Source organism: Sebastes umbrosus, chromosome 12 (genome assembly GCF_015220745.1).
Source record: "Sebastes umbrosus isolate fSebUmb1 chromosome 12, fSebUmb1.pri, whole genome shotgun sequence".
NCBI lineage: Eukaryota > Metazoa > Chordata > Actinopteri > Perciformes > Sebastidae > Sebastes > Sebastes umbrosus.
In genome coordinates, this window is record NC_051280.1 from 19,125,694 (window position 1) to 19,148,607 (window position 22,914).

At 41.5% G+C, this 22,914-nt stretch overlaps 2 protein-coding genes across 4 annotated transcripts in view; one reads left to right on the forward strand and one right to left on the reverse strand.

Annotated features, from left to right (window-relative positions):
• nyap2b (neuronal tyrosine-phosphorylated phosphoinositide-3-kinase adaptor 2b) overlaps window positions 1-12,517 on the reverse strand; it is a 30,811-nt gene extending 18,294 nt beyond the window's left edge. The window contains exons 1-4 of one of the 2 annotated variants that reach the window (XM_037787254.1): window positions 12,333-12,517; window positions 10,818-10,866; window positions 6,264-9,552; window positions 3,509-3,710 (exon numbers count right to left, since the gene is read on the reverse strand). In XM_037787254.1, the coding sequence (XP_037643182.1) occupies window positions 3,509-3,687 (179 nt within the window). In that variant the 5' untranslated portion in view covers window positions 3,688-3,710; window positions 6,264-9,552; window positions 10,818-10,866; window positions 12,333-12,517. Of the gene's footprint in view, window positions 1-3,508; window positions 3,711-6,263; window positions 10,867-12,332 lie in introns of both variants that reach the window. The other variant, XM_037787253.1, reaches the window with a different exon arrangement.
• A 6,221-nt stretch (window positions 12,518-18,738) lies between these two features.
• The window catches only part of gpc5c (glypican 5c), a 113,110-nt gene continuing 108,934 nt past the window's right edge, over window positions 18,739-22,914 (forward strand). For both annotated transcript variants that reach the window (XM_037787255.1, XM_037787256.1), the window contains exon 1: window positions 18,739-19,245. In XM_037787255.1, coding sequence (XP_037643183.1) covers window positions 19,062-19,245 — 184 coding nt within the window. In that variant the 5' untranslated portion in view covers window positions 18,739-19,061. The remainder of the gene's footprint in view (window positions 19,246-22,914) is intronic.

A 22,914-nucleotide genomic window follows, 5' to 3' on the forward strand; every position in this document is an offset into this window, starting at 1 on the left:
CAGATCCCTTCGGGGAAGTGAATGGTGTCATCCAAATCATAATCAAAGCAGGAAAGTATTATATCAAGGATTGAACACTAATGTTAAGCAAAAAAGGAGCTTCTTGTTGAAATTTCAGATGGTGATTGGCTCAATATGTGGAAGATACTCCATATAATCCACCAATTCACAGACATGGGGGAAATTCTCCTGGAAAAATCTGTTTCTTTATTACACCAAATGTTAAAAGTCACAGACAACTGAGATAGTGTGGATCATTTGATGTTGATCACTCACATGTTTTTTTTTGGAAATGTCAGAAAGTAATTGTGTTTTGGGAAATAGTATGTAAAGTGCTTCAACAAATACTGGGAAATGAGATCCCTATGAGTTGTTTGGTACTTCATCTCTGTAATTTCTTAGAAGAAAGTGTGATGGGAAGTTATATATATTTGGTTATAGCAAGCAAAAAAAGCTATAACCAGGAATTGGTGAAACTGACAAAGGACAAATGGTTAATAACTGTTAAAGAAATCTTCTTAGTGAAAAAACTGGCACATATATTAAGACTACGAGAAGCACAACTGGAAGAAAAATAGCAGAAAATTGACTTAATACAAGACACAAAATGGCATTATTGGAATGGAGCTGTAAATCAATCAATCTATAAGCCTTTATAAATATGAATGTAACTCCCAAACTGTTTTTGTTTTTGTTTTGTTTGTCATTTCTTATAGTGTCTATGTTTAAGGTTGCAAATATTTTTGCCAATAAAGATCCAAGTGAAAAAAGTAGAAAAATCTTCCATGGCATTCAGCCACAGGTGTCAACAGTCTCTCCCTCTCCTGTGTTTTGTCATCTGCTGTGACTGTGCATGCACACCCCTGTATACATGGATTGTGTGTATGTGTGTGGGTGGGTGGGTGGTTGTGACTAGAGTAGTGGTGACTGGATTATTTATAGGACATTTGCCCAGTGATTGGCTAGAGGACAGACCACAGGTGCACTTGGACCAGTTGGAGTTGACTTGTCGCCGGGCAGCTCTGGCTCCCTCTCTCATTGTGACACCGTGCGACAGGAAAAAAACAACATCCAAGAAACAAACAAAACACTAGAGGAGATCTTGAGGGGAAAAAAGACGTCCGTCTGTGAATACGTGCGTGTGGGTAAAGAAAGAGAAAGCAGCCGTTTGGAATTTGCAAGCATATGCAAATATAAGTAAATGTAAGTGTGTGCGTGTGTGTGGGGTGTGTGTTTATGAATACGCTTGCATGCTTAAGTAAATTTGTGGCCATCTGTGTGTGTGTGTGTGTGTGAGTAACTTCTTCTGATGAAACACAATAAAAGAGTGAGATAGCAGCGGCAGGCAGGAAGACCCGCCTCACTCAAACCTAACGTGCTGATCTGATTGGCCCGTGGCTGTTCCAGCTGTCACCAGGCAGAACACATCTCCTGCAACTGAGCTCACACTTAATCTCTCTCTAACAGGTTTTTTTTACCCCCCCACCCCCTCTCCACTCTTAAACACATTTGCTCTAACAAGCTCTTTCACCCTCGCACAATCACAGAGGCCATTTGTTCCTCCCTACCTTCCTCACACCAATAATATATTCTATTTTCCTGTCGTTCATGTCCGTGCATGCACATGTACGCAAGCACGTGCTTGCACACACGCTACATGCAAGGATCCTCACACTCTCTCACTCTCAGTCAGTTACTGTAGAAATGGGTCGTCTCATTGACCTACTTATAGGCCTCATGAAAAATCCAGTTATTTTTTAGACTTTTCCTCCAGTGACTGTGTATTAATATTTTAACTTTGGCAACAGCTGAGAGACAGTGGGAGGATGGCAGGACAGTAGATGCCACTTTCCTCAGGCGTCGCCCTGTCCAGTTCATCAAGTTACTTTCCAAGCCTGCGTCAGACTGCTAACAACAATAGAAGCAGGCACATTTTGCTGGCAAGTGATAAAAAAGTGTGGTCTCTCTGATGCCTGACGTATAAAGTTGAACTCTAAGTCAGCTTTGATCATGCGAGTGACGTGCGGTACGTAGTTTACAATGCAAATGCACGATTACAGTGGCAGCGGAGGAGCAGCTCTTAATCGCAGGACCCTTTGACAAAAATGTGTGAGGGTTCAAAGGCCTCCTGAATAAATCAGTTAAGAAGAACCACATCTGTTCACATGTAAATGCACAGCCCTCAAAACCACATCGAAGTAATCATCTGATGCACAGCTAAAACTCCCAACAGCTGCTAAAATACTTTGTCCCGTGTTTGACCGAACAGAGATGATTTTTAGATTCCATGACAGCATAGGACAGCATTCCCCATAAGCCTTTCCACTGCAAACTGATCATCATTGGATTAACTGTTTGACCATAAAGTGGAAAACAAGTGTTTCTCTTCTACTTTATGGGTGTTCTTTCCGATAAAATATGCGTCCACTTGATTTATGTCCTATTTAAAAATCACACAGCAAACGAGTTAAGCTACGTATGAGCACTGGTTAATTTACTATGAAAAAGACAGTATGATTGTAATTTAAAATGAATACTCTTTTTTGTTTCTTGACTTGTGTAAAGTATACTTTTTCAGATGAGTCATAAGTCCATGTTAGAGCATAGAAACAACCACCGAAGCAGATTTATGACTTGTGTTCATTGCTCTTGAAGCAAAGTTCAAATCAACACAACTGAAAAATGTAAAAACCAAATAAAAATAAAAAAATGAGTCAACAGAGTGATTATTGTTGTAATTTCATACCGTTTTCAGTTTTTTTGGGGGCAGGACCAAAGCAACACAAATGTCCACGTCTTCGCACAAACACACTCTGCAATGTCCCGCTATCCCCCGATGACTCTGTGACTCAGTGCTCCCTTATTCTACCCCACAACACAAGCACGCCGTCTCCACATGCTAGTCACGTTGTGAGTGCGTGCCTCTTATTCGCTCAAGTTTCGGGATGCCACGCGGTGGTGTTGCTGCGCTCAGTGTCACAGCTGTAACTGCTTGCTCATCACAACATGTGAAAGCGGCGGCACATGTGGCTAATTTTCTTAAACTCTAAACAACGATACAACTTTCTACACAGTTTCTCACAAATTCTCTTCCAACAAACAGGACAACAGCATAACCAGAAGTCTCTTAACATGTCGCCTTTCTATCCTAACACACTTTCTGTCACAGCCCACCCCAGTCCTCCTTAATTCTAAACACTCTCCATCTCAAAAATGGAGCAGCGGCGACCTCCATCCAAGGACAAGTCTAAAAGTGAAAAATTAATTATCCTCTATAGATCATGGGGAGCACCAGTCCACACTGGCAACCCCCAAAATACAGCAACCTGCCATTGCCACTGGGACCCTCTAGCCACTTGTCCCAATTCCTTACAACCTCATCCTGAAGTGAATCCAGTGACATTCATGCATTCACAGAGCAGTATCCCACTTGTGAGCTGTAGCAAGACTGCATGTAATGTATGTATTTTATAGAACATCTCTGTCAATGAGTCTGTTTTCTTCCTACCTCCTTATGGCTTCCTCCTGTTTTCTCTTCTTGTCGTTTTTCTCCTGCAGGAATGTCCTATTTCGCTCATTCCTGGCGTGGTCCAAGTTCTGAGCTACCAGGCCGTTGTAGGCTCTCAGCCCATTCTCCTCAACATACTGGAAAAAACGGAGAGTTTCCTCCTCTTTGGAGCTCATCATTCTTCAAGTGTTTCCACAGCATTCTGATAAAGACATATAGGAAATGTTAGTAATAATTGTTTTGCCTTAAAGGTGCAGAGTGTAGGATTTTGTCAGCATCTAGTAGTGAAAGAAACTTCTCCTGTGTGCTAAGACAACACATTGATTCTTATTTTCAGGTGATTATACACAATGGAAAACATACTTATTCATATTTTGTTCCATTTCTGTCAATAAATGCCCCTAAATGCTACACACTGCTCCTTTAAAGAGATAGATACACAAAATACTACTAGTAATATGGACTCGTATACTGGTCTGAATGCAAAACAAGCATGCTGTTATGTCAGTAATCACTCTCTCAATCTTCATCTTTCAAGGTCAGCCTTGGTGAGATGAGAACCGATGAAGCAAGATTGCATCAGCACCATAATAATGTGTTTAACAATTGAGTTTGTGTGATGTTGCTATTGTTTTTAATGTCCCTGACTGTTGCTGTGGAGTTCATGGCCTGTGAAAGATTCAGAGACTTGCGTCATGTGTCCGCAAGAGAAAACGTTTCCCCTGGAGGGTTGCAACATCGTTCTCCGTTGTTCACTACACACACACAAAAGCACACATGCACGTGTAAATATGCAAACAGTCAAGGGACTCACTATCTAGCTACAGTTACTCATAACCTTCAGTTTCAGTTGTCTTATTGGCTCAGATTGGATCAGTAGCGGCTGTTCATTATCTCAGTTTGTGTTTGCACGTTTTCTGGCTGAAATCGTTGGCTTTAACCAAGCGAGTGTCTGAATGAAACTGAAAAAAAGGGCTTTCATCTTCTGCAGTTGCAGATGTGTGCTGGGCTCAGATGTGAAAATATAGTACTCCTGGGAACTGACCACACAGATTAAATGAACCACTCTTACTAGACTGTGATGCATGGTTTTGCATATGCGGGTATCATCATCGATCTTGTGTTTAAGATCTAAAATTAGTCTCCTCTTCAGTTGTTCCGTGCTGCCTTTTGATTCTGTAAAAAGACTATTTCTGACAGCACCATTGTCATAAGAGAGAGAGAGAGAGAGGATGGATGCTTCTGTGAGGAAAAGCCTCTTCAATGAAACATCCACATGCATGGTGCAATCATACTACGATTCACTCCTACATGTGAATAATGTGTTTGCAGCCGCTTAAGATGCAAAAACAGCATGCAGCAGCTAATGATGCGATCCGGCGTGCGTGCATGCATGTACGTTACAAATTTGCCTGAAAACCTGTGCAACTGCATGCAACGTGGTATGTGCAACAGCCGAATGTGAATTTGGAGAGGCTAGCGGTGCAAGGGAAGAAGAGCATGCTTTTTATGTAGGTCAATGTTTTCAGATCAGCCTAAGACTCATGCTTGTTTACGTGTGAGAGAAGCACTGAGCGTGAGCGTGCACGGGGAGGGGGAGGGGGTTTGTGATAACTGTATGTATGTTTGTGTGTAGGGAGGCAAGGGCAATGAAGGGTGGGGGGGGGAGGTTACCAGATGGATATTGCCGGGCCAACTGAGAGACTGGCCATTGTCTGGCCATCCTTAGTTGGCCCTCTAACTTGTGTCTGTCTATCAATAAATCGTGCCTGTAGGTCAGTGGGTTTATCTTCCACTACCTACAACGTATTCTCCACACTCCTTAGGTTTATACAGGCACGAGGACTGATAAGAGCCAACAGAGCAGATGGAATCACCATCTTGGAGCAGAGTTCAAACTAGGGCACACAATCCTGGTATCAAGTGGTGTTGAGATTTTCCCCCCCTCCGATTATATCAGGTCTTATCACTGATGCACAGGCACGGCCAGAGAGCTGGAGCTGTGCAAAAGGAAATAAATCTTGAAGAGAAACGAGGTGCACCAGTCAGATGTTGAGGGTGCAGCAATGGGAAGGCACAGTTCAAACAGTGTTTGAGCTGAATTAAGCCTGCCTGCCTAATCCCTGTAAGCCTGCAGCAGCACTCTGCACTAGGATCAGCTTGTTTATCACACTGTTTTTACCAACCGAGCCTTTCACATTGGATTGTCCTCCCATAACTCATCGATGTGAAACGCCTATTCTTGTTTGCTAATCTCTATAAAGCCTATCAATTGAGCAACCCATTTTTTCTCAACAAAGCTTCATTCTCACTCTCTCTCCCCTTCACTCTATGCATTTTATGCATCTATTCTATCTCCCTTTGGCCCCAGCTGCCATGACAGGGCTGCAACAGTTGGAACACAGAGGTGCACTTTGCTTTAAAAGTAAATGAAAGTGGCATACCGTTTCTGTTTCCAGGCAACCATGTCATGGGAGAAGGGCGGCATGGATATTTTAGAGACACCATGTCAAAAAGATTGCAAGGCCAATAGTCTGGTGACAACACGTGTGGGCGCTCGTGCACGCACAAATACACACACGTCAGTGCAGTACGGTGGACCAAGTAAAGGTTAACCTGCAGGCGCACACAGGTGCAACTCTTGGCATTTTATGTGGATGTGAGTAGAGAAACAACCACTTTTGCATGCATATATCTTTGTGGGTTTATGGGTCATTGTAGTGTAAAAGCGAGTGTTATAATGATGCATACTCACAATGGGGCTGTGTCCCTGCTGGTTCGTGGACCAACGTGTCTTCTGTCTTCCCCTGATGAGTCCAGTGCACGCTAGTGAACTCTGACCTAAGCTGGAGCACCCATGCACTATTCCACTTAAATCCACATAGACTCCCATCCATTGTACGGTCCAACTTGATTTGACTTGCTAGAAGGAGTCACTGTGACCCAGGATGAGGCTGGTGCTAGAGGGTAGCCGGGCCATTTGGGTTCCCAGCCCCAATGCTCCCTCCCCTGGGCAGAAAAGGGAAGATGCGACCCCTCCAGTCCAGATGGCGCCCAAGCTCCTAGCCAGGTGCCAGCTTCACTGCTCCGCACATCTGCACATGCTAGAGATGGGAGGAAGACGCAGCGTAGCAACAGACCGCACCCGCAACCGCAAGCATGACACAAATACAACCTCTCAAACACGCTCACATCAAACTCCCCTTGCGGTCGCAGAGCAGGCACTCACAACAGTCTTTCTATTCCCAGAATGTCTCTCCTTCTGCTTGAATATGTCCAAATTGCACAAAATGTCTCAGCACAGGTGAAAGGAGTCCTCGTCCACGGTGCCCTGAAGGTCGAGGTAAAGCGTGGAGTGGTTTCCAGGTATGGCATTCCCTGCCGGCTCCCTCTGCCCTGCTGGTCCGCACAGGTCTGTACAGCCGGTCTGTGCTTAAGCAGATGACACCGGGCTTCCCAACTATAGATCACAACAACAAGAACACGCCCACTGCCTACTGTAGCCCGCTTCTACTACAGCGTCATCCTCTCTCTCTCCTTCCTTTTCCTACACTCCTACTTCTCTTGCTGTGTGCTTTTCAACTCATCTTCAAAAGCATTCATACCCTAGTCCCTTTCTCCGGTTAATTTTTTGGTTTTGTCTCGTGTGTCTCGCCTGCCTTCCCTTTGCAGCTGCACACTATAACTGGAGCCTGGATGTTGTTTTTCTGCTTTCAGCACCACGGAGAGCTCTCTCTGTCAGAGGGTTGAGAGGGGGGTGGGGGGTTGAGTGGGTGGGCACACTCAGAGGGGGCCAAGTGGAAAGATGGAGCGGGGGGGGGGGCTGAGTGGGAGGAGTCACCGGGTTGCCAGGGTGTGACCTCATTAGACACAACCTCCTCTTCCCCCGGCAACCGCTGCGCTCCCCCTCCCCGACACCCCCCCACCCTCTCTCTTACAGCTCGTAAACAAGACCGCGACACAAAAACACTTGCAGTGTGCACCGTGTTGCTCTCAAGTGCATTCATTATTACATGTACAGTATAGCCAAAACAAAGCAGAACAAAGCAAATGCGTGCGAGCAGAAAAACACACACAAAATAAGGGAAAACAATACTTTGCAATTTCCAATACACACACACATTGACATGCTGATGCAAGATTAAAATATGTTTGCATATAGACAAAACAAAGCAAGCGATTCCAGACTAGAGACTTGTTCCCAGTGGCCACTATAAAGATGAGCAGGATGAAAGCAGGGACAGAGTTGAGTCTGAGTTGTGTTTGACAGGGGGGGGGGGGGGGGGGGGGGGCTACTGCGGCTGATGTCGTGTGTTTCTGCTCGACTGTCTGGGGGGGGGACGAGTATTGGTTTCAGTAGTGCTGTCGGTTGTTTATGTGGTGGGAGCGCCTGGTATATGGTGCAGAAGCAGGGGGTGAGGGAGGGAGGGGGGGGGAGCGGCGGGTTCGCTCGGATGGATTAACACCGTCGACACAAAAGGATTAGGGAGCAGAGATCTGTTGTTTTCATCAACCCTTCCCTCCATTTCTCTTAACCCCCGCCCTTCTCCTCCCCTCACTTTCCCCCTCCCTCCATCCCTGGTTCTGTCTCGCACTTTGCATTGGGGGGAAAAAAGGGTGCTGGAGTAGGAGGTCGGAGGCACCAAAAACAGTTTTCACAAACATGTGGTGGTCAGTTTAGAGGAGAGAAAGGGGATAATGGGGTTGTTAAAAATAATGCAAGGGGAGGGGGGAGCCAAAATGAGCAACAAGGCTCTGGTGAGTTCAGAAGGGGATAGGAATGAACCACTGTGCTGGATTGCATATGATTATCAAAAGAGGCGGCTGTTTTGGAGCAAGGAAAAGGAAAGGTGAAACAGGGTGAAACTGTATTTCTCTCTGCACCCAGTTCAAACGCTCCTCTCATAACAGCATGCCACGCGCCATAAATAGACAATCGCTATGATCTCACTGAGATAAAATGCTCTGTCAAAAGGTAGTCACCCCCTTTTTTTCTGCCTATTGTGAGGGACGTGGTCGACTGGTCACGCACAAAGCGAGTCATTCTATCCAGACCAACTCAGCACACTCACCCATGCACATGCACATACACACAAGTGCACCCGGTCTGACCTCGGCGCGCGGCCCGTGTGTACGATCTCAAAGGAAGTGTTTAGATCCCATCAGAGTTCAATGAACACAGACAGTGAGGAAATCTCAGGGGGTGAACGGGTTAAACAAATGTTTCCACCTATGTGCACAACAGCACTTTGTTTTGTGAACAGTGGAGGACGCTCCCTCAGGGACAGAATAGAGGGTGAAATCAGATACGATGCCTGGAACTTTTCAGTTCACACACGCTTAGACACATAAAGACTTGCATACAAAGAGAGAGGCATCCAAACTGCCTGAATACGTTATTAAAAACACGTTTTACTGTATTCAAATTCATGTGTAGCTGGAGTTTGATAATGAAAGTATTGTATTGTATCAGTGTATATGTTTATTAAAGCAGATTAACCAGATTGTGGGATGATATTACTCAATTTAAAGCAGCAGTGATCACAATACATCTGATCAATTTTGTGTTTAGACAACATCTCTTTACAAGCCGATAACATTCCAATTAGTCTTATCAATCTAAGTTATTGACAAAATAATATAATCTTGCATGTATGTTGTGGGCTATTGTGACATTAATGACTGTTTACAGATACAAACCAATGTGTCCCGGAGCGGACGTCTGGTGCTTGGTTCAATCATGCATGTAATGATGTTGTATTGATCCACTGCTGTAACAAGCTAATGAAGAGTCTATGAGAACCATTATACCAATCAATTAAATGCCACTGAGGAAATAGAGTCATTATAAATAGAGCAAGGTCTCTGCTCGCTGCTTTACAGGGTTTTATTAAGTGTGCTGTCAGGGATTGGCACCTGCACATACTGTAAATGCTATCTGTTTCAAAGGAGGGTTTGGAGTGGCATTCAGATTATTGAAAGCGTCTTTTAGTCTGTTTCCCGTCCTCCCTGGGAGGGCTATGCAGGTGAGGATGAAGAAGGCACTAGCAGGACAGATAGTGAGACAGCGGCACTGAAGATGTCAGACTCTCATTAAAGATGCAGCACGGCTTACTTCCACTCCTCACATCTCCAGCCGAGAGAAATGGAGCATAAGGTTCCTGCTCTGACCAGCACTGTGCAGATATTTTTGACCACTCCGTGTTTCATGTATGTATGCACCCCTTTCCTACTCAATGCCTATTTAGGATTTTCTGAATGCAAGGTGCTCCCTTACTTAAAAAGATCTTTTTTTTTTTTTTTTTTTTTTACCAAAATCTTATCCACAAGTTCCTAACAGCTGCACAGCATGTGGTAAATGTTCCTAATGTTCTTAATCAAGCGTCTCCAAACTCATTTATCACCACTTCCTCCCTCCAGAGATGTCAAGCTGAGGCATGTCTCTCTCTAACGACCACCCTCCACACTTCCCGCTGTTCCACCAAGACAGAGAGGTGAAAATGGGAGACCGGGGAGCGTAATCTCTCAAACAGGCGGTTGAGGGCTCCAATCTTTGGGGTTTAACCCCCTGTAAGCCCCTTAAATACCCAGTTTAGAGGGCCAGAACTGATGGGCTAAAGCCCCCGGAGATTGTCTACTAACTACTGGACTCAGACACAGCGTGAGTACACAGAATGAAGGATCCCCTGCCATGACTACTGCATCTCTCTGTAGTCATAGTCGAAGGATTGGATGGGCTTAATTGGCATCAGAGGTGCCACAGTGAACATAACTATTCATGATCATATGATCACATGGTTAAAAGAAGGCCAGCACGAGTGTGCATAGAGATTTCTAGTTATGCTGTACATACTGATGGTTATTGTTCTTCATGGATAATGAATCGATGCTGAGTAAATGCTATGTTTTATGTGACGTCTGTAAGGATGCTAGGGGTGACTGATGGCCTACTGACAACCACTACCAAGGGATACAGGAGATAATTTTAGTTCAAAATAATGTCTGGCTTTGAAATAATGTTTATACTGACTGGAGAGAAAATAGTGAGTTCCTTCCTGTCACTTCAAACAGGAAACATGTTGTCCTCCTATTGACCTCATTTTGAACTATGTTAATGGCACTTAATACAGAAAACTTAACCTGCATAAATGAGCATCAACGGTGAGACTCTGAAAACAAAGGTTGTTGGCGCCATCTGCTGACCAAGTTCACCATCACTTGAAGTGCATCTACTTCAGACACAAATCATTTAAACAAATCTCTTCTCTCTTCCCTCACATGGTATCTAAATGGCATAAAAAAGCCTTACCAGAAGCAGCAGCATCAGGAGCAGTGTCTTCTATAGCGTGCAAATCACTCTGTAGAAAAAAAGATAAATCACTGTTGTTACTAAAAAGGTTTTAATTCCCCTAAAATAAGTCCATCAGGATCCTAACAGACAGGTCCTAGTTGCAAAATACAATAAAATACAATCAAAATCCTAAAACTCCAAACAGACATGTTCAGGAGCATACAATAATCCAATAAATCTGTAAATAGGATAAAGGTCATACATACTGTAGTAGAGAAGAAAAGGAACATTTTGCAAGGCAAGAATGGTCAATAGTATCCTAAAAAACACACATTGAATTGAATATTGGACTGGAAGCTTTCCTATTTCAGTGGTCAGCAACCTTTACTATCAAAAGAGCCATTTTAGGCAAAAAATATTTTTTTTTTTTGTCATTTGAGCATTGTGATGAAGGTTACTTACTGTATATACTTAGACTATAAGCTAATTAGCTTATAGTCTAAGTATATACAGTAGTATAGAAGTCTAATGCAGTGAGGGCCAAAGTGCAAATGTAGAGTATTAGGGCCACATTGAGGGGAAAAAAATCTGAGATTTCCAGAATAAAGTCATAATATTACGAGAATAAAGTCAGAACTTTATGAGAAAAAAAGAAAATAACACATAAAAGTACTACTTTATAATATTATGACTTTATTTTCATAATATTACGACTTTTATCTCGTAAACCTATGACTTTATTCTTGTAATATTATGACTTTATTCTATTCTAAATCTCAGATTGTTTTTTTTTTCCTCAATGTGGCCCTAATACTCATTCCATCGTACCATAGACCTACAACAATGATAGATAAAAATGAAAATGTAAACAAAAAACAGTTATTCATTTCCATTTGTAAAAATCCGCAGAGAGCCACTGGAGAGAGGCTAAAGAGCCTATACAATTGTGTCTATTGATGTTGACTATTCCTGTTGCATTTGTGATTTCAAATAAGTTAATATTTGGGATATGGACAATTTAATGCATTCTGTAATAACTTACATGATGACTTGTGGTTTATTTATATCAATGATGACAGTTTCCACTGCAGACACTGTGATGATATGTCATAGCAGGAAAAGCACTGGTGTATTTAATAACATTGATGGCTGCATTCCACTGCTGGTCTCACTGGGAAGCTTTCTGGGACACTTTATGAAATTGAGACATCATTAATGTTATTAATTCCGCCAGTGCTTTTACTGCTATCACAAGTCATAATGTCTGCTGTGGAAAAGCTCTATTTGAAGAATATATATGATCTGATTGTAATTTAACATGTTTAGTTGAGACCGTTTTAGAGCATAGTCATGTACAGTAGGTCTGCTAGCCAGGAGTTCAGAAGCCAAGATCTCTTGTGGTGTTATTGTTAGCATGTTTCCAAATGTTGCATGAGTGGCAAGTTCCAGTTCAAGCTTGTTCAAATATAAAACATCTGAGTTATTTTTTTTTAACTACACCACACGTTTTTGCAGGAAACACAAGATACTCACCTTCCTTCACTTCGGGTGCTCATTCAGGTAAGTTGGCAACACCACCTGTATCTGTACAGTAACTGTATCAACGAGTGTGACATACTGGAGCTAGCAGGTCTAGCAGTTATACAAACAATAGAAGAAGAGACACGAAACTCCGGTGTTTCTTATAACACTAGCTAGTTAGCTAGTTTACTGACTAGTTAACTGACTAGCTATCTAGTTAACTGACTAGCTATCTAGTTAACTGACTAGTTAACTGACTAGCTATCTAGTTAACTGACTAGCTATCTAGTTAACTGACTAGTTAACTGACTAGCTATCTAGTTAACTGACTAGTTAACTGACTAGCTATCTAGTTAACTGACTAGCTATCTAGTTAACTGACTAGTTAACTGACTAGCTATCTAGTTAACTGACTAGCTATCTAGTTAACTGACTAGCTAGCTAGTTAACTGACTAGCTATCTAGTTAACTGACTAGTTAACTGACTAGCTATCTAGTTAACTGACTAGTTAACTGACTAGCTATCTAGTTAACTGACTAGCTATCTAGTTAACTGACTAGTTAACTGACTAGCTAGCTAGCTAACTAACTAGCTAGCTAGCTAACTAACTAGCTGGCTAGTTAACTGACTAGTTAACTGACTAGCTAGCTAGCTAACTAACTAGCTAGCTAGTTAACTGACTAGTTAACTGACTAGCTAGTTAACTAACTAGCTAGCTAATTTACTGATTGATTTTTTTTGCGTTAGTTATCTATAACATAATAATATAATCACATAGAATATATAGCTAAACGATAAGTGTCTGTATCTTGCACTTTATACCATGATATCATTTCTCCCTTTTGGCTCCTAAAGTTCAACCGGAGAAGCCTGTCTGTTTCAATATTCCTGACCACCACAGAAGAAATTCAGTACCTAGATTTTGGGGCATTATTGTTGGTAATAATCACCCATGATAGTAGTTTTATAATAGGCCCCATTGTGTCATGTAAATGCAGGTAAACACAGGTGTAATTGATACAATTAATTAGGGTCTAGTTCTATTTAGTGTCACAGCCATTCCAGTGAGACAACATGCACCATACCAGGGCCTTGGCCCACCTAAATGGAACAGGGCCACAATTAATACTATTAATTACACCTGTGTTTATCCTGCAATGACATGTCAGAATGGCTGCTGTGAAAAGGGGCTGGTCAGAGCTTTGTGCCTCCTGCTCTCCAATGTTCATCTCGCTAGTCCTGCTGGAACAATGCATAGCATAGCTGTTTAACCTGACAGCAATTTCAGCAATGCAGATAGTTGGGATTTTAAGGCAAGTTCAAACCACACCCCCTTCTGACTGACCCTATAAGCCCTATATCCACATCGGTACAGTGGTGTGATGGCAGACCATTTAGCAATTGTGGAGGCGAAAGCAGAAGTGTTATCTCTTATCCAGCAATTGCTCCTGGATGTCTTTGGGTTTACTAAAGCAAGCAAAGCAGAAATCTATGCCAATACCTACATAAAATGCGTCTTACACTGACTCATAAATTGTACATTGTAGTAAATTAATAGTACTCCTGTCCTGAAGTCATGTACCAGCAAGTACCATCTCAGTTCAAGCAATGATTTTGACCGATGATTCTCAGAGACACAATATTCAGTTCGGATGCTTCCCCCCCAATAATTCACTTGTCAATTCAATTTGTTGACACCAATTAAGAACATATCTGCCTTCCAGGAATGAAAGAAAATCTGAGAGCATGGTGTACTGCATGCAACTTCAGCACGTTAATGTGCTGTAGCTTTTGCTGAGGGCCTCCTTCAGGTAAGTGAAGACTGAGCCCGGAGGTAGTAAACTCCATCCGAGAAAGATACAGCATAATGTGTACCTGTTTGCCTCAAAATCATTTAATGAACTGCCCCTAGTAGGTCTACCGCTTACTCCAATAGTATACCTGGCCAAATAGCCTTTGACTTGACTTGTTATTCTGGATGATGCTACATAACAAGCAGGATGAGCAAGTGCTGCAGCTAACCCGGGAGGATGTGATCTTGACACAATGCTTTTGCCCCCTCTACAGAGGCTAGATTTTCTGTCACAAGGGGTCACATGGCTCCCTTATCCCGATGATCTAATGCTACAGTGTGTTTAAAATAATCACTAGTGTAAATCAGAATCACACCTGTGATCAGGCCAACATTCAGACTATACTTAACTCAAGAGCATCCTCTACTGGAATGCATTATTAGTAGATAGAAAGTCTTTGCCAATGGGTGCATGCAATACAGTGAGGAAACCGAGGAGTGCTGCTCCATGTTTGTAGTACTTACAGAAGTTGTTAGAGACACTGCTGAATAAAGGCCTTTTGTAGTGTTAAAGCCTATAAGTTTGGTCTATTGGTGCCTTCAAATGAAACTCGTGAGCTCATGTTTACAACATGGGAAGTCGTGTACACAATATGCTTAGCGTTTAAGTGGTTAAGTCGTGAGAACACCGACGCTAAGAAACAGCAATATTTACGTTACTGTCGGCATCTAGAAGCCACAGAGGCTAACAACTTAGCAAGCTGGCAAGTGGGTAACATAATGCAGTAAATGCGTAAAAGGCTTAATGACAGGGGAAAAAGATTAGTCAGTTTGGAATATCAACATTTTCCTCAGACGTATAAAATTATGAAGAAAAACAATACACGGCTAAAGTTACAATATACTGTATTCACTTAATATGTACTGAAAAATGAACTTCCATGGCCTCCACCATTTCTGACAACATCAACAAACACGTCACAACTCGTGAACTCAGAGCTTTCAGAAACTTTACAGGTTGTGAATACCACATGAGGGATGGATTCTTATTCTTATTCATATGGACTCTTCTTGCGAACACGGTAAACACGACGCCATTTGAAGGCACCATATGTTGTAGGTATTACAGGTGTCCTCACGAGACTTGCCTGTTCTCGGGGGACCGACTGTTGTCACCACCACTTACCCCCTGGACTAGACAAACCTAAGGGGGCTACCTGTAAGCTCAGACTTTGCATGCGCAAAGTGAGCTCTGGTGACCTTTGTGCCTCGTCTGTTGTTTTTGTGGTTTTCCTGATTGTTGTGGAGTAACTGTGTGAACTTTGTTATTCCTAAGAGACTAGCTCACGCCTGGCTGCTTTTGCTTCCAAACCAATGGAAGAAGAGCAAAGTGCTAATGTCAGTCTTTGCCCTGTTAAAGTTCTTAAAGTGTATATTGTGGCAGCAGCTGTTTGTGTGTTATGGAGGCCATCATGGGATGGGAGGTTATTTGTTCAAGCAGTTCCCAGTAGACCAGTAGGAATGGAAATCTCTGCTGTAGCAGGCCTGCAAACCAACTACAACAGGCAATAAACTTGCCCCCATCCCATTCGATAATAACTTAATACAAATAATCACAAGTTTTATTTATGCGGCTAATTTGTAAAAACAGCTTGCGAAATTCTTTGTAGACTGTAGAGGCGTTTTCGCAGCAGACATTCTGACTTGTTATAGCAGGAAAAGCACAGGTGAAATAACATTAACGATGGCTCAATAAGCTATTCCAGTGGTCCAGCATGCACAATAGGGATAAATGGGATGCAGCCATCATTACTGTTATGAAATACACCTGTGCTTTTCCTGCTGTGACATGTCATGCTGTGAAAAAGGAATATTATAAAAGAGTTGGCAACTGAGCACTGCTGTAGTACCGTCTCTGTCCAGGAGAGGGTAATATTTAACATGAAATCTGTAGAATGATCCGTACAGTATAAGGTCACATTTGGAAATGTGACAAACCTTCAAAATGAATGCACTTTAAATGTGTTACACACTTAATATGGCCCTGTTGTGTTCCATGAAAAAAAAACACCATTTGTTGGAAAATACGTAGGCCAATAATTACATTTTTATAATGATTTGGTAATATGCCTGCTATGGTCTCATAATCTGCAGGTGTGAATTCTCACAAGGGGCACACCCTCCAATGCCTTCTCTCTGACTACATTTTGAATCTGAAGTGAATCTAAATTATTGAACACCAACATCTGAAAAACACATCATTATGACGGTCGAACTCTCCAAGACCTCTTATGTGACACACCACACACACACAGACGATTTATAAAACTTGACTCCACTTTACGAGGAGTGCAATAATGTGACAGGCAAATCAGTTCTGGAAAAAAATCAAGATTTCTGACTAAACATTTTCGCCAGTAGATGGCAGCGATGTGAATCAAATAACAAGTATTGCTATACAGCTTCAGCAATATTGTTGCAACTCAACAATCACCATACAAACCAAATAAAATGTCCAGTCCTGTTTTACCCCATCCCACTCATGTGCATATTTAAAGGGACCGTATGTAAGGTTTTAAACGTTTATTATCATTTATTGCCAATGTGTGAACAGGTTGTAACCTAAAAAATTTGACTTTTCTGGGTTTCCTCTATCAGCCTGTAGACTGCTTTTAAAGTGAAGAATGCGACACAACACAAACTCCAAGGAAACACTAAAAACAAAGTTATATCTAGTGAAGCCCGTCTTGCAAAACAGGAATGTGACCGACGTCGGGAGGGTAAAACTAGGATCAACATCGGCCGGGCCTTCGATTCATGGAGGGACCTTTGTTTGGTTTTGGCTATCAAAACGAACCCCAAGCTGGCAAAATTCCTATTGGATTGGATTATTTGCAGTAAATCACGTTCAGTGTCTTGTGTGTCGCCTCACCGTTTTGACCGATGCTCACATTTCGTCGATGTAGCGCTAACACAAGTGCAAGCAACTTAACGGCCACAGGTGTCACTGTTAACAAGCAATTTCTGATTCTTACATAGAGCCCCTTTAATTGTGTGTCTTGAAGAGATCAAAGTATTTTTTGCCTACAATTCATTTACTCATTATCCTAAGTCTTGATACAGAAGAGGGAGAACCAGATAGCAATAGTGCCCTCTCACCATTTTTAATATGGTTTCCATCTCCCTTATAGTTTGAAATTGGAATGATCTTTGGCTGTGTTACAGTACAACAAACAAAACATTTAGGGGGAAAGGTAAAATTTTGATATGATGACATTTGTGTATGATGTTCTGTTTCATATTCAATTGTAACACTACAAAGGAACAAAAGGGCCTTTGCCATCAATGCCCCTAGACTGTGGAACAGCCTACCTCAGGACCACAGGTTAGCTAGCTCTACTACCAATTTCAAATCTCTTTTAAAAACCCATTCTTATAAAAAGGCTTTTTTTTTTTTTACTCCGTTAGGCAACAGCTTGGTGCACCTTTTCCCCCACATCTTATATTGTCCTCTTTTGGCTTATGTGTAGTAACTTATTGTTTTAATACCACTGGTTACGGGTTTTAAGTTTTCTCATTATTTGGTCTTTATATTTAGTTCTTTTATTGTTGTTTTTATTTTGTCTGTATTTCATTGTATCTGTGCAAGCAGTTTGAAACTCTGTTTAGAAAGGTTCTATACATATAAAGATTATTATTATTATTATTATTATTATAAAAAAAGTTGCAACAAAACGTTCAATTATGACGCAAATCACATTCAGTCTCGTGTGTGTCGCCTCATCGTTTCGACCGATGCTCGCTTGCGTTGATGTAGTGCAAACACAAGTGCGAGCATCAGGACGCTGACTGTCGTTGACTTAACGGCCACAGGTGTCACTGTTAACAAGCAAATTTCTTCTTTTTTTTCAATATTATATTTATTGTTTTTTTGTTCATTTTGAAACAACAGAACAAACATTCACAAACGTCCCCAATAATAACATTCTCGGTACAAAGAAACTTAACAAACCTAATATTAATATAAAAAAACAGTATAGATACAGGAAAAAATATAATATATACAAAAAATAGATAAATAAGTAAAAAGAATATACACAAGTAAAAAACAAAACAAAAAAAAAACAAGCAATTTCTGATTCATACAGCCCCTTTAATTGTGTGTCTTGAAGATACAGAAGAGAGAACCAGAAGGCAATAGTGCCCTCTCACCATTTTTTAATATGGTCTCTATCTCCCTTAGTTTTTAAAATTGGAATGATCTTTGGCTGTGTTACAGAAACAAACAAAAACATTTAGGGGGAAAGGTAAAGTTTGATATGATGACATTTTGTGTATGATGTTCTCTATCATATTCAATTGTAACACTATACAAAGGGACACAAAAAGTCGCAGCAAAACGTTCAATTAGGATGCAAATGGTCGAATATATAAGGAACATTTAGTTTTTGTTTGTTTTAATAATAATACCACTGGGAATTGTTTAGCTTTAGGGATTTTTAAAATGCTGTTGTAAGGCTACTGACACAGCAAGTCCCTATAGGGATATTGTAGTGAGTTGTAGTTGTGGGCACTTAGCTGAAGTAAACAGAAAGGGAGGAGGGGAGTGTGCGCAAGGCTTTTGGAAACAGGCATGCAGACAACCCGACCACTGCAAAGTGTTGAGCTTGGGACAGACTGGCTTCAGCCCACACCACTCTCCTTTTCCTCTGGCCAAGAGAGAGAAGAAGAAGCCCTGAACCTCCTCCGCTGCTGTGAGCCGCTCACACTCATCACACAAAACCAATAATGTGAAAATCAGACGGGAAACAGCTTTGGTCAGATGTTTAAACTCATCATCGTCGCTTCATTGTACTTCGTCTATTCTCAACACTGTGTCACTCAGCTCGCAGTCAGGCTACAGTATCCAGGCTATATCCAACACGGATACCTGGTGTGAGATGCGGCAATGTCCCGAGGAATATGCCCACGCGTAAACTCTTCTCGCGGATCCTCTTGGATTTGGTCGGCGGTCGTATTCGCAGCGGTGAGCGTGATCTGCGTGGACGCGTACAGCTGTCATGAAGTGAGGACCGCTTTCCAGCTGCGGCAGGTCGGACCGCTGCACCGCGTACCGGAGACACCTGGCACAGGTGAGGCCAGCGGGTTGGTTTGGCAGCTCACAGTGGAGAGCACTTTGGCTAAAAGCGCACTGCAAACATCCTAGTTCATAGATCCTCAGACAGAAGTCTCACATTTAGACTTAAACTTACATATACTGATTTCAGCAACTACCATGCACAAATGTGTTGAATAGTTGTAACTATACCTCTATTTATAAAAAAAGAGTTTAATAATTTATGCTTCTAACTTATTCTGTGCTTCTGTCAAAAGCACACGTGGGTCTGTACACACACACACACACACACACACACACGTACTGTGAGTGGTCTCCCAAAAGCAAAAGTGACAGCAGCAAGAGATTAAAAGGATATTTCTTTCTGTCTTCACTTTTGTCATATTTGTCTCTCCTCATATTAGTTGATGAGACATTTTTAAAGGGTTTGACCATAAAATATCTGTCTGATATTGTGCATGCTATTGGTTATGTTGATGATAGTGAAGTGTGTTGCATACTTATATATTTGTCAGTCCCTTTTCATTAAATTCCAGGCATCACTCTGAACATCCCAGCCAATCTGTATATTGTTATAGTATTGGTATAGGTAATATTGTGTCTGTACACACACACACACTGTGAGTGCAGTCTCCCAAAAGCAAAAGTATAAGCTCACTCAAGTGACAGCAGCAAGAGATATTGAAAAGATATTTCTTTCTGTCTTCACTTTTGTCATATTTGTATCTCCTCATAGTGTTTGTATAGGTAATATTGGGTCTGTACACACACACTGTGAGTGGTCTCCCAAATGCAAAAGTATAAGCTCACTCAAGTGACAGCAGCAAGAGATTGAAAAGATATTTCTTTCTGTCTTCACTTTTGTCATATTTGTATCTCCTCATATTAGTTGTTGAGACATTTTTTAAAGGGTTTGACCATAAAATATCTGTCTGCTGTTGTGCATGCTATTGGTTATCATAGTGAAGTGTGTTGCATATATTTGTCAGTCCCTTTTCATTTCATTCCAGGCATCATTCTGAACATCCCAGCCAATCTGTATATTTTTTATAGTATTGGTATAGGTAATATTACATGTTTTAAGTCACCCAGTATATAGGCAACATGTAATCTGTCTGGTTCAAAGCATCAGAGCCTCTTGATTTTCCTCCACATTTCGCAGCTTCACATGCCACCCAGCTGCTTATCATAGAAGCAGGCTGTTTGGAGAGATTAAACAATTAGTTTGCGGAGAAGCTGCCCAGCACATTCACAAGCTGCTGAGACAGGGTTTCTGAGCTGGAACAAGTCTGGTGGGATGCAGAGGTCTCATATGGTTTAATCTGTGTGGATAAATATTGTGTCCACAATAGGGGGGAGTGATTGATTTGCAATCTTCAGATTGACTTGCAGAAGCAGTCGCCCACCACCAGCTCTTTTGGCCATATGTCGTTGAGAAACTTTTGGTGGGATAGGTCCTTAAAGCAGCAGTGGGCAGAATTGGAGCAAATATGATAAAAAAAATGTTTTTTATAAAACGGTCACTATATCCTGACAGTAGTGCATGAGACAGGTAATCTGAAAAAAATCACGTGCCTCTGTGTCTTCCGGTGTCCTCCGGTGCTCCTAATGGCATCTTCAAGATTTCACAGACCGGAGGAAAACAACCAATCAGAACCGAGTTGGAGCCTGTCGTCTCTGAGAAGCTGTCAATCACTCGCGGGTCAAACTAGGCAGCGCTGATCAAATATGAATCAATATTCTGTTACTGTAATACCTATTTCTCGCCTCATATGTTTTCAGAAACATCTTGTAGTGTACTGTTTAGCTGTAAAATGAGAAAGTTAGTGACCAGGCAGCCATGTTGAGACCAGTTGAGGAAATACCAAGCACCGCCCCCAAGCCGGAGCAAACTTTCTAATTTTACAGCTAAACAGTACACTACAAGATGTTTCTGAAAACATTTCGGGGCAAGAAATAGGCATTACAGTAACAGAATATTGATTCATATTTGATCAGCGCTGCCTAGTTTGACCGTTTGATCGGAGTTCGCGAGTGATTGACAGCTGCCTCCGTTGCATGAACATCCAATAGGAATGCTCTCTCTTTTAGCCATGAGGAGGTGCAGAAGTCTAGTATTCTCTCAGAACACTTGAATTACAATATACTGAAATGTTATTATTGAATTTTTGCCCAATGATGCCAAAAACATTCTGCCTACAGCAGCTTTAAGTGTACATGCACTTGAGCTCAGGAGCCACAGTTTACAAAGTTTCCCCATTTGTTTTGTTGTCTTTTGTCAGAGCGATGCTTGAAAGCAGCTTCAAATGCCTTGAGGGTTTTGTGGTATGTGCTTTCCTCCTGCACACTGAGGAAAAGTTATTTTATGAGAATAAACATTGGTTCCAAATCTGTTTTGGATGCAAAATGCATTTTGAGCGGGTTTAGGCTTTGGTTCAACTATGCAAGGTTTGCTTGAAAGTTATTCTGCAAGCATAGTAAGAGACTTCATCACTAGTAACAGGTATGTCATGTTTCTCTTATCTGGGGCCTTTTCAATTGTCATACTACACAAGAAATCGGGCTATTCAGTGTGGATTATCATTATGTCTTTACTCTAATCTTTTAAATCTCTTTATAGTTGCTATAAATCTTTTTCCCTTTATTATGAGTCATTTAGTCCTGGGAGGTCTAAGATTTATGTGCATATTTTCCTGGCAAATACTCAAATACCAGTAGATGATCTATCTATGTGACTACAGACCAGAAAGAATCCGTGCAGGCATAGTGTCACATGCAGGTTGGTGGCAGCTTAAGTGTCACCCAGTCGGAGTCTGCGAGCCGTAACAGGGAGAAGAGCAATAGATAGCTGAGTGGGAAGCATACCTCGAGGTGCATCCAAACCACTCGATATGTTTGTTTAGCAGGGTGTCACTACTAGCAACAGAGGACGTCAATTTCATTGCAAGCAGTAGTTTTGGGGTTAGCTCTTAAAAGACTACGGAAGGACCTTGGTCTTCTGAGGATGTCAGCAGTCTGGAGCGAGGCTTCTTGCGTGACAAGCTTTTACAGTCTGCAGTGCGTTGGCAGAAGCTGCATATGAGAATCTCAGCCTGCAAACTGCAGCTGTTGATGAGCATTTTACTGTACCTGACAGTGAGCAAACACACAGTATGGTGTGAAGGGTTTTAATGACTTTGCTTTCCCCACTTTTATATGTTTATTTCTGAGACACACCCTCTCCCTATAGTTATAACTAGGGCTATGTATTGAAAATAATCTGATGATACGATACGTATCATGATACAGGGGTTACGATTCAATATATTGCGATACTGTAAGTAAGGTATATTGCGATTTTTTAAATCTATTTTTAGGAAAAATGTCATAGTATAAAGTGTATGAAGTATATGCAGTCAGAACAGTGGGATCTCCATTTACATTTATCACAGTAAAATCCCTGTAAAATCCAACATCATAGCACTACTTTGAGAGGGCACATACACTGAGGAAGCGCATGTCTTTGCAAATTAAATAAAGTATTGAGTTTATCTTTACATGTAAACTTTTTATTAAAAATCAATACTGTGTTTTTTAGAATCAATACAGTATCACAAAATATAATATATCAATATATATAATATTTTTTTTTTCAATATTTTCTTTCACAACTAGTTATAATGTTGTTGTTTTTTCGTAAAATGGG